General features: G+C 37.5%; 1 protein-coding gene across 4 annotated transcripts in view; it reads right to left on the bottom strand.

The window, feature by feature from the left end:
* The window catches only part of FNBP1L (formin binding protein 1 like), a 59,551-nt gene that overhangs the window by 25,784 nt on the left and 16,987 nt on the right, over positions 1–16,780 (bottom strand). For 3 of the 4 annotated variants that reach the window (XM_037403856.1, XM_037403858.1, XM_037403855.1), the window contains exon 2: positions 3,645–3,760. In XM_037403856.1, the coding sequence (XP_037259753.1) occupies positions 3,645–3,760 (116 nt within the window). Of the gene's footprint in view, positions 1–3,644; positions 3,761–16,780 lie in introns of those variants that run through there. The other variant, XM_037403857.1, reaches the window with a different exon arrangement.

Below are 16,780 nucleotides of genomic sequence, written 5' to 3'. Positions count from 1 at the left end.
TAAATTCTCAGCTCCAATCAAAGGAAGAGATTTGAGAAATGAACACATATGGTCATAATTTGTGTCCACAACTTCACATTTGAGCTACACCCATTTTCAATAACATTTCCAAGATTCTGCATATAAAAATGCATTTACTATGTCTCAATTTGACAAGACATATGCATATATTAATACCGTATTCAGAAAAAAATCCCACTTATACACAACAGTATGCAGAAGAAACATGAAAAATACATTTGCCTGGATTAACTAGACATCTCCAGAGATCACAACACAATTTTAAAGGGAAACACTCATATTGTTCAAGAACAATCATTGCTATTTTCTTTAAACTTGACAGTAGAGAAGCTGACCAAATTCCGAAATCTTATTCCGCAGGACAGTTTCACCTGTAGCTGCAGGTATAACTTGTATTACTGCCCAACACTACAGGAAGAGGAACTCCTCTGTCTTCTCAAGTGTCATAATGCAACAAAAAGGGAGTTATTTTGTGTGTGATGAAGAGCAAGCAAACAAAACAGACCTTTGCCTCACCCCTTTTAAGCAACAATGCTGATCAAGAACAGCATCTGAGAATTCAATTACAAAATTAGGCCAAGAGCCCAGTAAATTAGCACATTTTTAAACTATATTTTTCAATTATAAAGTAAGAACAAATTAAATTCATATAATTAAAATGAAATTGATTCATTTACAACGTATATTGCAATATGTTTGCACTGATTCACATCCCTGTAACTCAGTAATGACCTGTAATTACCCTCACAACTCTTGGGGTACCACAATACATTAGTTGAGAACTAAGCTACGCAAAACAATGTTTGCCTTTAAGTTAGCTCAAAAAGATCAAATTATAGTTGCTTTTTTTCAGAACAAAGTATATTGCAAAGACAAGATAAGCTCTCTAGAGTTTTTTTCTCTGTAGACACTTGAGGATTCTTCAATGGTTTCAAATTTTCTTACACTTTTTCTGAGTATCAAAAACTGCCTATTAAAGAAGAATAGCAAAGAATTACTTGCAACCAAAAACCAGCATTTGCACAGGATTCTCACAAGTTATTTCTGGAATTACTCGGCAACCACAAACTGCAATAACTGCATACAGTAAGAATACAGTGAGGTCACTTGAACAGCTACTCATATGCTGTACATGCATGACTTGTCACCTCCTCAGAAGATTCAACAGCTGTTGCATCTGGGAAAGTCTCATCATTAAGTTGTGACAGTATCAAAAAAAAGTTTATCAAAATGCAAGGGTATACACAAAGTGAATGTGAATTTCTGCCAGGACATGGACTCTAATTTATGAAAACTGTTATGAAATGTTCATCCTTGGGTTTAAGTATATGAGAATAAGATCCATCAACAATCTCAGCAGAATGTTCGTGGCCTACACTGAAACCAAGACAGAAGAAAAGTGCCAACATACATTACTAGTAGTATCTCCCTCAGTAAACTTGTTTTTCCTTGGTCTCCCATCCAAGTACTAAAAGAGCTATAGAAGTACAAAGAGGTGACCACTCACCATACTGTTTACACATCTACTAAACAAGTGAATAATAAATCTCAGTTATAAATTCATTATGAAGAGATTCTCAACACACTTTTTTAGATTTTATTTCATTACAAAAGGAAAAAACGATGATCAACTAGAAGTTTCTATCACAGATATTGATATGTCTCACAGCCATATGCTGCCAGCATTAGAATTCATTAGAAACATAGTCCATCCCACAGATCTTCTCTTTCAGAACCTCTCAGGAGCAAGCTGCAGGATGGCTGGTTCTGGAGGTATAAATTTTGCTAGATCTCAATGTTTCCTGGGGCCTCATGACTGTTTTGCAAGGTTAAGAACAGTTGAGTGTCCTCAAAAGCAACGATGGCTGAAATCAAGTTGTTATCACAAGACATTCACTACTAAAAATCAATTCTCCCCCAAGGAATACACAGGTAAGAATATCGGTAGAACAGCTTCATGAACAGGTCTACTGGCAGAAAATCAGTCACCTCTCAGGTGTGGGCTGCCCAGACCCTCGCTGGCAGCAGTCAGGAAGTGCATGCATGCACTCTACAACACGTGTGCAGCAAGACATGTGCTTCCCAGAACTGTCATACTTACTGCACATGGACAGTCAGTCCAGTCATCTGGCAGAAAGGGTATTTGACATAACTCTTTTGCAAAGATACTTTAAGAAAAATCAATAGTTTTGCCCCAAGAGAGTAAAATGCTGAACAGAGACTTCCTATTTTTAGTCAGATCCTGGGGTAATAATGTGGTCTCTCATCTTGCTAGCTGTGGAATGAACCGTTAAATATAATTAAGCAAAACAGCATTTGTTCATACTACTTCAGGAAAAGATCTGGATAGGTCTGTGCAAATAAAAACACATTTCCATTTTTAAACAGACAACTGAAAACAAATCAAAACTGGGCTGTGAACTGGTGCTGTGCATGCTTCAAACTTTCCTTTACCTCCTGAAGTTCTTCTACACCAGCTTTGGAAAAGTGATATTTATTTCCTTCCTTTTAAGAGAAAAACTTCTTCAGTAAAGTAATGGGGTATTATGTTAGGTGAATATACACAACTAGATCAAAAGAAACTGATAAAGAAACCACAAAGGAAAAGAGCAGCCTGGACAAAGAACATCCATACCCTCACCTGTGAACCTCATTACTGCATTTATGAGGAACAATTCCTCAACTCTGTAACTGGTGACAATCTAGTTTTCCAATGATGAGGTGATGGAAGACACCACAGGAGAGAAGTTGCTACCAGTTTCAGTCTGACAACAGCTAGGCAGCAGCTTCAGCTGAATTTCCGGAGAGACTCAAGACAGCAAAGACTGTGGTGAAGGCCAAGTTCACAGGAGTGACTTATTTTAAATCTTGTTCTTCAAGTACTGTGTGCACCTTTTGGTAAAAATCAACCCTACTTTATTCTGAAGAATGTTCTTCTCTGCCTTTCCATTGCGGTTACTCATGTACAATCTGTGAGGGGAAATTCCTATTGGACCTAAAAGACGTTTCACTCAGCACCAGCAGAAAGCAGACTGGAGAGTTAAGACAAAGGGTGGCTGGGTTACAGTCTCTCCCAAAAGGACAGGACCAGCTACGGAAAGGGTGCACTTTAGGGACAGGAAGATCTGCTGCTTTCTCAAGTTCTACTCTATGACTTCAATCAGATTTCTTAACACAATGTAGTGTTTTTTGCCAATCCAATATGAGAAATTACTTAGTAGCAGGGACTTGAAACTGGTTGAACACACACACAGAAAAACGTAGACACGGATAATGCACTTTACAACAAAGAGCCTGATAGTCTGTGGAAAAATATTAGTATGGTTTTATTTTGTATTGAATCTTGAACTTTTAAGTCCTAAATCTTTTTAGTTCAAAGATTTGAAGGGTGGGTGAGAAGATAGGGAGGGAAGATAATGAAAACAAGCAAGCAAGTGCACACCCAAAGATAATTTCTGTTTTGGACTGGTAAAGAACAACCTGTCTGTCATGAAGAGAACTAGTGATCTAATTCACTCTATAAATGGAAAGTGGCCATTAACCACATTACATACTTGCCTATCATCTGATATAGTGATTTTAAGTTAAGTGGTAAGATTCTTTTAAAAAGACAAAATTCTTACCTCAGTTGTTTTGCATAGTTTTGCTCAATTTCTATCCTTTCTTTTACAAATTTTGCATATTTCTCCAAGAAGTCAATGCCCCACTGTGTATGCTTGTCCAAGTTATCAAATTGATCCTATAAAAACAAAAGGGAACAAAAATAGCCAGAATTAGTTACTCACGGCAGCACCAGAAATGACACATGATTTATTTACGAGTTGTGCTGTGAAGGAAGGCTCGCTACTCGGATAGAAATTATCCAAGTTATAAATCAAGTCATGTGTGTATATGTATATATACACCAGCTTAACAATAAGCTGTATGTGCAGGCACAGATCTACCTCCTTCTGTAAAACCAGCTCTAAATACTTGCATTTTAGGTTGTATGCAGTCTTTGATCACTTTCAGAATGCAAACGTGTCTTTTTTTCCCCCAAACCCCTTTTAATTCTAAAGTGGATCTCCTCCACCAAGATAACAAAGATACAACCAAATATCAGTATTAGGTAAGTAAGAGACCGTTCCACAGAAGAGATGTGTTTGGCAGCTGTAAAACACAAGAAATTGTAATTTCGTTGGATACAGAAAATTACTTTCACTCTTACAATTACCCACTGAAAGAAAAAGAATACAAATTATAGCTGCATGACTAAGTTGGGTGTAGTCTGCCTATGAAAAACATTTATTAAAGCAAATCTATATCCACAGATCATGATCAGCTCTAGCAAGAGATGCCAAAGCAAGCAAACCTGTCCTCAGCCATTAAGAAAACTATAGCAAAGTTAACACGCAAAACAAAGAGGAGAAACAGTCAAAAATACACCACACTTCCAAAAAAAGTGTGGGGATTTTTAATACATTAAATCATCTTCAACATCAATCTTTCACTGTATTCTGTACTGATGAACAGGTGGAAGATACATCAATTAGGACAAGTTGAAATTTCAAAAAACAAGTGGAAATAAGCGTTAGGAACTAGAGGCAGGAATGAATAAAAGTACAAAATACAGCTTAGCAAATATTTTTAGCCTAGCACGTATTTGTATTTTATGCTAAAAATCTGCCAGTGACAAAACCGAGGCTTTTCAGCTTACAACAGCATTTACAGTAAACTCTTCTTAACAGTTACTGAGTAATCCAAAAAGACGAGTAACTGCAACATCAAAGTTTGTGTCATGTATATGCTGAATCCAAACATGCTTCATGGCAAATTTAAAAAAGAAAAAGAAGAAGAAAAGAAAAAAAAAATCTAAAGCAAGCACTTGAAGGCAAAGTTGATTTACCTTACACAAAAAACTATAAGGAGTGTTTATCAGAGGCTGTCTCTTGCAGATTCAGTAACTTGCCTGAACCTAATGAATTATGTTGACCTTTAGTATTACCAATTTAAGTTCAATTTCAGCATGCAGTAGGATGGTCTGAAACTAAATCAAAAAATGCCATAAAATGCTGCAGGGCTTAAGACTCAAGTCAAATGCATTCACTAAAAGAGATACCAAGACAACGTAACTATATACTACCAGCAATAATAATAATAATAAAAACAACTTGACAGGATTCAGGTTGCTCTCAGATCTTGCCTTGCAGCCCTTAGTATCCTATACTATGGACTAACCACCATGGCCTTCGTGCCTTGAACACTCAATCCAATGGCATGGAAGTACTGCCAACCAAAAGCATCCATCCCGTTCCACCACCAGCCATGTGCATCTGCATTATTCTCTCCACCAAAACCACAACCACTTCCTCTGATCAGTTTCACCAGAGAACCCTATGAACAGCCAAGAGACAGGAGAAGGACTAAATACAAGATTGTAATATATCTGGGAAACCACAACCTCTATCTCTTATTGTTCTGATGCACTCACTTTACACCAACTGGACATTTCCACATTAAATATCTTTGGTCAAATAAAGTGACCTTCCTGCTATTGTTTTTAGAAAAGTTACATGTCCATCGTTTGTGTGTGGGAAGAGGGACACTGTTACCATGCTGTAGTGTCAAACCCCTGTTGCATATATGCATAAAAATACATCATCAATCTCAAGATTACTTTCTTTTTTATATTCCGCTCATTTTGGTAATCACTGACAGCACTAACCTAGCATCCAGAAGTTGTTTCCAAAAGGTGCTTTTGGCACAGAGCCAACATCCAAGACCATTAAAAGAACTGACTTCCTTCAGTGTACAGCAGAATAAAGCCTTTGCTGTCCTACTTAGGCTCTTTAGTCCACAAAGCTCTCATTTGCTGCTAAGGTTTCATTAGCATTATGGAACACCACATTACTTATGTTTCCAAACATGTAACTAGAGAGGATGGCGTTGCAAATATTTTGTTCAAACAAAAAAGGACTCCTCTGGTCAAAATTAATTCTCTGCTACTAATACGAAACTGGAATGGAAAAAAGTAGGTACCTTTGATATGCTATTCTCCCCTCACACTTTACTAGAAGTATTTTAACACTGACTGAGTGCCAACTTCCTTTCCTCGATTCTGCTTCTTCATCTAATTCTAGAAACAGCACGCTCTGTGCAAAGGCAGTTTTGTAGGATTATCCCACCGCTCACCCTCAAGGGAAGACAGAATTTCTTCCCTCCCTGTATGAGGGCACAGAACATACACAGAACAACCTGAATGGAGTAAAGCCCATGTAAAAAAAAAAAACAAAACAACTTCTCCACCACTTTGCAGACTTCTGCATTAGTCCAGCTCCTCCACCATTACTGCCATCTACTCATGGATGCATTAATGATCTCCTAGGTAAGAAATGGAAATCCTAATTTAGTGGGCCATTAGTCCACATTTACTGGAATAAAAGAAGAAGAAAAAAAAAAAAAGGCAGTAGTACGTTTCCACTCTTCTGAAGAGCGAGACAGCTTCACAACGACTGGCTTCACTGCCATTTTTTGGTCCACAATTACATTATGCAGTCTCTTAGAATGAAGCACACAGTATGAAGGATAAAAAAAATAATACTGTCAAGAAGTACCAAAGCATTTTTTGAAAACTGGATCACGAATGACCGAAGTTGGATGCTTGGGGGGGGAAGGGAATATATATATATATATATATATATATATACACACACACGCACAACTATTTTTGGATTTGTATTAAAAATTAAAACACTATAAACTCTAATATAAACATTGATTTATTGGATTAAATTAGACATATTGATAATGTCTCTTAAGTTCTCTATAGGTCACGTGTGCTGTAGAACAGAGTTCTCAATTAACAGATCAAGAAAATTAAAAACACATCAGCTTCACTATTTTTCAAATTCTCTATAAACAGTAAACCAGTGAATGAAAGTCCACAGTCAGAAAAATCACCCTACACTGCTCGGTAATGACACTGAGATAAAGCAGCAGAAGATGAAGGCAGCATCAAAGAATGAGCAGAAAGGAATGGCCTTTTCAGAAAGGCTTCTAGAGGTGAGCCACAGATTTACTGGTGGTCCTTTCCACTTCTCTCCAGAAGCATCCATATTTGAGTTCTGGGACTCAATTAAGCAAAAGTTTCCTTTTCATACAGGAACACAAGCAGAAAAATCTTCCACATTGAGACACAAGCCAAGACAAATAGTATCTTAAATGGAAAAAAGGATAAATATCAGGCAATACTGTACAGAGGAGAAAATGGACCAAATAGCTGCAATCGAATTTAAGCCTGGAATTTAAAAATAAATGTATCACTGTATTAATTTGGCTGGCTCCTTTACAAGAAGGGTGACAACTGCGTTAACTGAAGATCAGCAAATACAGTATCTGGCTGTTTATTACCTTGATAGCAGAGTATGTTCTCAACAAAATTCCAAGGCAAATACGTACTGCTGTTTGCCTAGTCACTTCTCACACCCCTTAGCAGCTGAGCAGGCAATCTGTGTAAAAAACTTCCAAGAACAGCCAGCTGCAGTTTTAAGAAACTGATTAACGTCAGTTAATGGATGCTGGCCCTAAGTGAAAACTGCCCACTCCAAAGCTGGAATGCAGTCCCAAAGCCCCTACATTATAAACAAACAAATCTGTCACTCCACAAAAACTTTGTAGTAGGCCAATACGGACTATTCCAAAATAAATGTTACCTCCCTAAATTCTACTTCCAAATTATTTACTAGAACCATGGGACAATGTACTTGTAAACTTAGCAGTTTTTTGCAGATACCAGGTAATAGCAGCTGAAGCATCGAAGGAGCCAAGTTGAATCAAATCTGCACCAAAGACAAAACAGCCTTTCCTGGGTTAAACTCAAGATTTGCTCTCCCCCTCTTACACCTGTTTTTTCCTCAAACGAGCCTCAAGAACCAATAAAAACATGTGAGGATATCTTCAGAGGGATGAGCATGGAGGGAACACTACAGCATAAATACCAAACCTGTAGTCTTCCTAAGACTATCAATAGCTAGTCCAGAAACGGTTGTGTACGGAAGTACCAAATAAAAGGCATTAAACCAGACTGAGATTTTTAAAGGGTTTAATGTTCCCAGCTTCATCGACTTGGAAAAGCTTTTCTACCTGCATTAAAAGCTAGGACTTTGGTATCAAATCCTGTAAAAAAATTTCCATTTTACTGAATGATTCTTTTACCGTGAAGTCTAGTATACTGCTATTGCTGATTAGTCTCATCTTCAATGATCTCCAGGCAACACAGCTGAAAGCCTTACAAATCACATTAAACATAAAACTACATCAATTTACAAGTTTAAGCAAGCTATCTCAATTAATTACTGTAATTAAATAAATCTGCAGTATCTTTACAATATATTAATAAAACATTTTATTTGAAATCATGACACTTTGCAATAATTACACTACCATCATTTTATTCTCTTTTGACTGAATTGTACATCATTCATTCCATAATTTTATCTGACCACAATTTTAGTCTGCAGTTACTCAAGTGATCTTACTTGCAGTTTTGAAGCACGGGCACAAGAGTAGGTTTTTCCCCCTCAGTTCCTTGCTCTCCAGGCTGCATAGCATCACCAGTCTGAGCTTCTGATTCAGTGAGTGGGGGATTAAAAGTTCGATGCCATATTTTGCTTTCTAAATTCTTAACACTTATGGGGTCCAGTATAAGGAAATACATATTATGCCCTAATAAGATTCCACAAAGAAATTGTTCAAAGCATGGAAAAGCAGGAATCAGGTCATGTTCAGGAAAAAAGACCAAAACATTTGGCATCAAAAAAACCTCAGTGCATTTGTGGATGGAAACATTGTATTTTATTATCACTTTAGGAAAAGCAACAAATTACTTAACAACACAACTGCAAGCCCACAGTAATCAGACTGAGAAAATATGGCTAATGATGTAACTCAACATCGATCACAGCAGTCCTTGTTTACTCTACTAAATTCCGTGAGGGTTTCTCAAATAGACCTGAATTATGAATAAATTGAAAAGACAGGTTAAACTCTACATAATGTTCTTCCTTCCTACATCAGCTGTACTGCAGAACACAAAAAGACCCAATTCTGTTCAAGTACTGTAAGTTACAAAACAGTTACAGCAACTACTTGGCATCTTAAGATTTTATCAAACTGTTCTCCTTAAATATGAGCTATTTCTATTAAATATTATGCAGCTTGCTTTTTTTTAATGATTACAATTATTTTTAAATAAAGGTCAAGGCCTTAAATACAAATTATTCAACATTTTACATGAATGAGAGAACTGCAGATAAATTCATGTATTTAAAAAAAACCAGCAACAGACCAATTTACAGTGTTTGTGTAAAGAACTACTTGCTGTGTTACATTAACATTATTATTTACAGTTATTATTAGTTACATTAACAAAAAATGTGTTACATTTACAGTGTCTGTGTAAACAACTACTTGCTGCATTACACTAAAAACTATGGGAACCATAATTGGACATAAAATACATGTCCTGGTTTCATCTGGGACAGAGTTAATTTTCCTCTTAGTAGCTGGTGCAGTCCTGTGTTTTGGATTTAGTATGAGAAGAATGTTGATAACACACTAACATATTTTAGTTGTTGCAAAGTAGTGTTTACCCTGAATCAAGGGCTTTTCAAGTTCCCTGTGCTCAGCCAGTGAAGGAGGTGTACAAGAAGCTGGGAGGGAGCACAGCCAGGAGCACCGACCCCAACTAGCCAAAGGGATACACCATCCCACAGAACATCACACTCAGTATTTAAACTGGGGGGAGCCAGCCAGGAGCTGCCGATCGCTGCTGGGGGACTGGCTGGGCATCGGTCAGTGGGAGGTGAGCAACTGTATTGTGTGTCACTTGGGTTTGGTTTGTTGGGATTTTGTGTGTGTGTTATTCCTCTCTTCCTCTCTCTCCTTTTCATTACAATTCTTGTATTTTATTTCAATTATTATTCTTATCTTTTTCCCAGTCCTCCTCCACTGGGTGGGGAGCGGCAGGGTGGGGGTGTGAGCCAGTGGCTGTGTGGTACTTAGCTGCCAGCTGGGGTTCAACCATGTTACCAGTATAGTGTAGTACACCTTTCCCTATTTGTCTTCAGGACAATTAATTATAAATTTGTATTTTAATTAGCATATGCTACAATTCCAACAATACATTTCAGTTTTTCTGATCTTTTAAACCTCTTCAGTGCCCAACTGTTTTTGTTTTCTACTTTTTTCTCTATGCTTATGCATTCCTGCTTCCTTTTCTATCCTAGGATAATAGCTCTTCTGTTTTACTGCCTGAACTGATTAACACTTCTCTCTCTTCCTGCCTGCTTGTTTTTATAATTATCAATCTGGTCTTCTGGTCTGTCTTTTCTCCTTAAAACTGCAATGTGCTTCTTCCTAACAGGCAGACAAGAACTGCTTCCAGCTAAACTAGTTTATGCTTTTCAAACATCCTGTTAGTTTTACATTTAAAAACTAACAAACGAGCTGTTTCCATATAAAGAACAAAACAGAGAGTGTCTTGCTTTTTTGCTTCCTGTGAGTTCTGGATTGTATCTTCCAGATTAACCTGCAAATCATACCTCATTCCTCTCTGCAAACAATCTATGTATTACAGTTAAAAGTGGAAAAAATGTGGCTGTGAGCAAACAAAGACTAAACATTTTATAGACTACAAGATTAATATCAATGAGATGGTTCAGAGCAACAACATCAAAAGCCATACCGACACTGGAAATAGAGCAGAGGCACTCAGAAATTAAGATAAAAAAAGTTAGTGGTGCATATACATGAACTAAACTACTTCATATTACAAAAAAAGTTCAATATAGACTGTACAGGCAGGATAGTATGAAGAAAATCTAGTAGTCTTTTGGAGACAAGAAAAGGAAAAGTATTTCCTAAAAAGAACTTCTGACAACAAGGCTGACCTTCAGGACACGGAGTTATTTTGCTTGCAAAAACTGAGAGACTTGTGTTAACATTAAACCACATGTCGTAGCTTGAAAATATTAATTAAGAAAATTGGCTAGAAATGCAGACTTGAAGTTCTAATATGCAAAACAATGGGAATTAAAAAATTACTTTTAGCTGCATGAAAGACTACTTTGCTCTAAGGGATAAAGAATTAATAAATTCATAGCATGAACGCAGTATGTGAAATCCATTTGCCTGTTGAACTTCTGTATATATTCTTTAAAAGCAATACCAGTGTCAACTTTGATTTTAAAAAGTCAATTTCTATGATTAGGAAAATGTCTGCATGGTAAAGTGAGCAAACAACTCAGAGGTAGGACTGAACCGCTGGAGACCTAGCCATGCTGTAAGATAATGTATACAGCAAGTCAGGATTCTGGAGTGAAGCTAAAAATGGAGAGCCACAATTGAGGAAGTGAAATACGAAGTCTGTGCTTTCCTCTGTAAAGATGTCCTCAGACCAGCAGCAAAGGAAAGCTTTGGATACTTCCAACAGAAAGTCAGGTCTGGCAAGAGGGGATGTCTTGTTTGGCAGCTGACAACTTCACAGGTGTGACAGACACATTTATTTTCCAGGAAAGGGCAGCAATCTACCACAGAGAACAGCAGCAGAAACATTTGTGAGCGCTTTTGGAATGAGCAGCCAGAACTACAACAGAATCAAATTCTGCATCTGGAGATCAGCAGATCAGCTGAAAGACATTAGAGATTACAGCTGTGCACTCCAGTTCACCCATGCAACCGAACGTACCAATTGGACTGAGGATTAGATTTTAACACGGTTTGTTTTCTACCAGCAGAGCAAACTGATTGAAACAGTTCACAGCGGGGACACTACACCCATGTTAAGACAAGAGGGCATCTCAACAACAACTCCTGTTTGTCCAGCTTACAAATCACCTCCAGAATTTTTCAGTTAATGGATGGGCATGTCCATAAGAATTAAAACAGTGTATTTACCTCCCTGTATCAGCATGCAAACAAGTAAAGAAAAATTCAATTCTTCACAAATTTACCTATGGGTCTGCTTTCTGTTTATCTTGGGGAACTCCTGCTCTGCCTTCCCATGGCAGGCTCTCTGCCTGCCTCACTCCACCAGGAGGGCTGTTTCCTAAATGCACCATCTCCTCTTCCTCAGGAAGCTCTACCAACACAGCTCACAGCAGCCAGAAGGTGGGTTACAGGCATCCTTCCTCTCTGCTACCCACTGCAGTCCATTCACATTCTGCTCGTCAACAAACAGGGTTGGTTGATTTGGGTACGTATCAGCTTTCATTTAACACCTTTAGCTATGAGTTAGTAAGGAGGTTAAGACACTGTCTCAAGCAAACAGAATGGATTTCCTAACCACCACCACTCGAGAAAAATATACACACACACACAGAGCACGTAGCATTAACCATACATCCCTGCTTGTAGAATACAAGCATAAATAAAGTATATACCAGGAAATCCTATTTTGAAAGCCGGATCAGAATCCACTCACTTAGCTTTCAAATAGCTCCTTAATCTCATTACTTTTAATTGTGAGGAAATTTGCTTAAAATACTTAACCAGATTTTTTTTCACATATGCTCTTTATACAGATCTTTAAAATATACTTGAGTCTTATTTGCATTTGAACCAAAGCTTAATTCTGAAACAGTAACTCTCCACTTAGTTCTGCTTTAAGCTTAACTCCCGCTTTAACACACATCAGGCCATTTTCAAACAGCTCTGCGCCGAGACAACAGCAGATCACAAATCATATAAACACATTTTCAAGCATTACTGGATTAAAACAGTTGCCACTTTAACAGAGGGACAGCACTACACTTGCCTTGTATATACAAAGGACATAATTATGTCCATTCCCCATAATACCAAGAAATCTTATTTTCACCATAGCCAAGCCAGAAAGCAAGCACTTCCCTCAGTCTTCTGGGAGTGGCTGAATGCTGTTAATAAGCAGACAGAAGCTCAGGCAGATTTCAGTTCTAGTTATGTCACTTGCGAAAGGAAGACTAAGTTTAACCATAAATGAAGTAAGCATGTTAAGATGCAGCACAGGAAAAAAATAATACTGTTGGTACAATGCTTAGAGATGCTGTTGCTTACTGTAAGAAACACCTGGAGAAGATCCCATCGCTACAGCAACACTGGAATAACACTGAGTTTAAAGCAGTAGGGTTATACAACAACAAAGCAGCAGAATACTGAATTCGCTATATGACTGATAGTCATGCAAGGCCTCACGTGAAGCAGAAGTTCTGTACAAAACCAGCACATTTGCAACATGACTAACATCAGCCTGCAGAACACTTGCAAGAACGAAGTACCTGACTTGGAAAACAATGCTGCAAGAGGTTTTAATTTTGAAAAATTGCGTAAAGAATAATTTCGTTCTTCATTTAGAAAAGTTTATTGCATGGTTTGACACTCAGTGTACAAGGTGAGTATTTCAGTGTATGACTAAACAATTCATTGGTGAAACTACTGAAAACTTTAAAAACTTTTAAATGCCTCTCTACAAACTACAGATACTTCCACAATATTACTAAAAATGCCTCCACAGGAGACTGAATAAGCAAGCAGCCCTGATACTCTCCAGCTCTTGCATGTATGACAATCTATGTTTGCATTCTAAAGGATCTGTTTTCCAAGAACTTGGAGAAACAGGAAAGAGATCTTACCTACTGCCAACTTAAGTTCCTGCTCTGGCCAGTCTGGCATAGCATCTAACAAGCAGAGTACCCACTGCTTTTTTCTCTCCATATACTGTGGGAATGAAGTTAGAACAGTGTACTCAAGAAAAGAAAGGAAGGGTATTGATGCTATAAAGGAAAATGGTTCCCCAAGAGTAGGTAGTTATTAACAGGGGGATAACAAGGGGAGAGGTACAGAGGAGACAACAGGCAAAAGCCCAAGGTTTTGCCAATGGAGTATTACTACACAGCAGCTAGATACCTTAACGTCACAAATTCAGAAGAAAACAAGTTCCACCAGCAGCTTTGCTGCTCATTCTGTTGCAATGAGCACGCATCCACTGCTTTGCAGGACACAGTCATTGCTTGTCAAATTACACTCCATCCCTTATATGTACATGCACAACTCTGTACAAACTGTATTACAGTCTGCCCAGCTGCACTACCATGAAACGCAGCTTACCACCTGAGTTTTACTGAATTGTGACATAAGTAAAATAACTACTAGTTTGCATATAATTTAGTCAGAGTCTATACTATAGTTCTGAACTATAGTGTAGTCTGTAACAGTCATAGCTCTGAACTCACCAAAAAGCCAAGATGACTGTGATAACAAGCAATACAAATTTAAAACAAGGAAGTACTTTCTGCCGGCTGGGGGAGGCGAGAAACAAGGGAGAGTATCCACTTCCCTGTAATCCAAATATCACTTCCCTATATTTATCTGCTCAGCTATTAAGTAGACCATTCTGAGGATACCATTTTTTACTGACTTAAAAACTACAGTGTTTAACAAGTAGGGTGCACAAATCCCACGGAGATGGGTCAATTTGGTGTATTTTGCATTAAAGATGCACTTCTAAGCCTTATGTCAGTGGAATAAGTAGAAAGAAAAAACCTGTTTGGTATGGGTTGAATCATACTGTTTATCATTCTGACAATCAGGACAAACATCATATAAAAATACCTACACTGAACCCAAGAACTGAGTATCAGCAGCAGAACTTCACCATTTCAACACAGAGTAAGGTACATCCCTTTTAACTTTCTTCATATTGCATCTAATAAAGGTGCATGTTATTTAGAATATTAAACCCAAGTCAACAGTTCCTTAAACAAAATACATTTCATGGCACTATTTCTAAACAGTAATTGGAGTAAACAAACTCGTAAAATAAAACTTGCAGCACAGGAATAAAACACATGTATCCTGGTGTTAACTTTTAGATCACTTCTCACAGGAAGTGTTAACTACAACACACAGTAAACCCACACAAACTTGGTACAGAAATAACATGCATTGGACCTTCTGGTAAACGTGAATCTTTTACCTTTAAACACAGACCCAGAGATCCATGCAGCATCTCTTAATTTAGCATAGCTCTGATAAAGCTGTTTCGAGTACTGACTCTATTCCTAATGTAGGAATGTACAGTGAATGCAACTGGAATATAAGAATGTATTTCCTATTATCAGCTCGATGAATGCATACGCCTTACATTGGTTGCTACTGGCATTCAAAAGACATAATTGTACTATACAGACTGTCAACAAATACTTGCTCTTCTAAATCACTCAGAGTAAGACACCCATACGCAGGTATTCTGATCAACTCTTCCTTTTTATTGAACTGAATCGTTAGCCTTTCACTGTTTAGGAAAGACAGCAAATATTAAGAGAAATAACCAACACAGACTGTTCTGAGGACACTCGCTTCTCATTAAATGGGAGCAATAGTCTTCAATACTTCAGATGAGAGATAGCTGGGGACTGGTCTGGTAAACTTACAGAACTGGAAGGCTTAGCTGTTAACTGATTCATCATACATTGTTTGGTTTCGTCAACTCAACAGACAAGGGGATTTTTCCTGTAAAAAGTCCTACCCTAAGGTGAACTTCCCTTTTCAGTTTCACCTGTGAATATTTTAGTGTTCAAGAGAAAGAATACACAAGCCACATCTTTTACCCTTCACAAATATGCTGCAAGCAGCAGTAATACTTTTCAAACTATTATAAAACTAGATCCATGTATTTAACAGGAAATTAACATGTCAGTAAATTAGAGCCTTCCTATCTTCTCTGGAACATTATTTCAGATAAAGGTAACACCCTAGGGAAAAACAAACAAACAAAAACAAAACACAAAAAAACCGACCACCACCAAATCCACAAAAATCATCCTCTATTCACAACAGAATCTACTGCACTCATTGTTTCTAAAGCAAAATTCATAGTAACATTAACATAACTGAATAAAGCATTTAAACTAAAACCAGATGTTACTACTGGCATCTTCAAAACAATGGAATTTTTTAAGGTTTTGTTACTCAGATAAAATGTAGCACAGTTCTGTTGTGTATGAGTTTACCACAGAGTTTTTAAGATACAGCCCTAGAAGTATACAGTAAACTCCTCTTATATTTCACTATAGATGTCAGAATCATAACCTGTATTGCAAGAATAACATTAAAATTTTTCATAAAACTTTTTTTTCTAGTAGAAATGTACTTTCTTTTCAAGATCAAGTAATATAAACACACACTGTTCCCCTTCCAGGTTAACAAGGTATTTTTCCTTCCCAAATACCTTAAATTGCAAGGGAAACAGGTATCAGTGTGCTGTAAATTAAGCATAATCATATGCACTTTCATTAGAAAAGTTAGATTTTAAAAACAAGAAAACACCCCTATTACAGCACATTTGGACACTGAAATTGCATGTACAAAAGCTGAGCACAAATTTCAGCATACTGAAAAAAAAAACCCCACATTTTTAAACTGTCATAGTTACGTTTCTCATTCTTTCCAAAACACACATAAAGCCCAAACTCAGAACAGCTCAATTTCATACTGTTTCTGTAATCTGGTATACCAATTACATCGGTATTAAAAAACAATGGGCTCCGTAAATATATTCCCCACCACTGCAGGAGTTCAATACTGAAAGCAAGCAAATCTATAGCACAATCAGTGCAAGTATTTCTGAAGCCAGACAAATAGTACTCACGTTCGGGACAGAAGTAACCATGGAAGGATGGGGTCACATCTGGCAACACTGACAGCAGCCAGCATCCATTTCTTTTTGAAAGCCAATCAAACAACC

This window comes from Falco rusticolus, chromosome 11 (assembly GCF_015220075.1).
Source record: "Falco rusticolus isolate bFalRus1 chromosome 11, bFalRus1.pri, whole genome shotgun sequence".
NCBI classification, from domain to species: domain Eukaryota; kingdom Metazoa; phylum Chordata; class Aves; order Falconiformes; family Falconidae; genus Falco; species Falco rusticolus.
The sequence above is the reverse complement of the archived record's forward strand: the minus strand, read 5'-3'. Positions and strand labels throughout refer to the sequence as shown.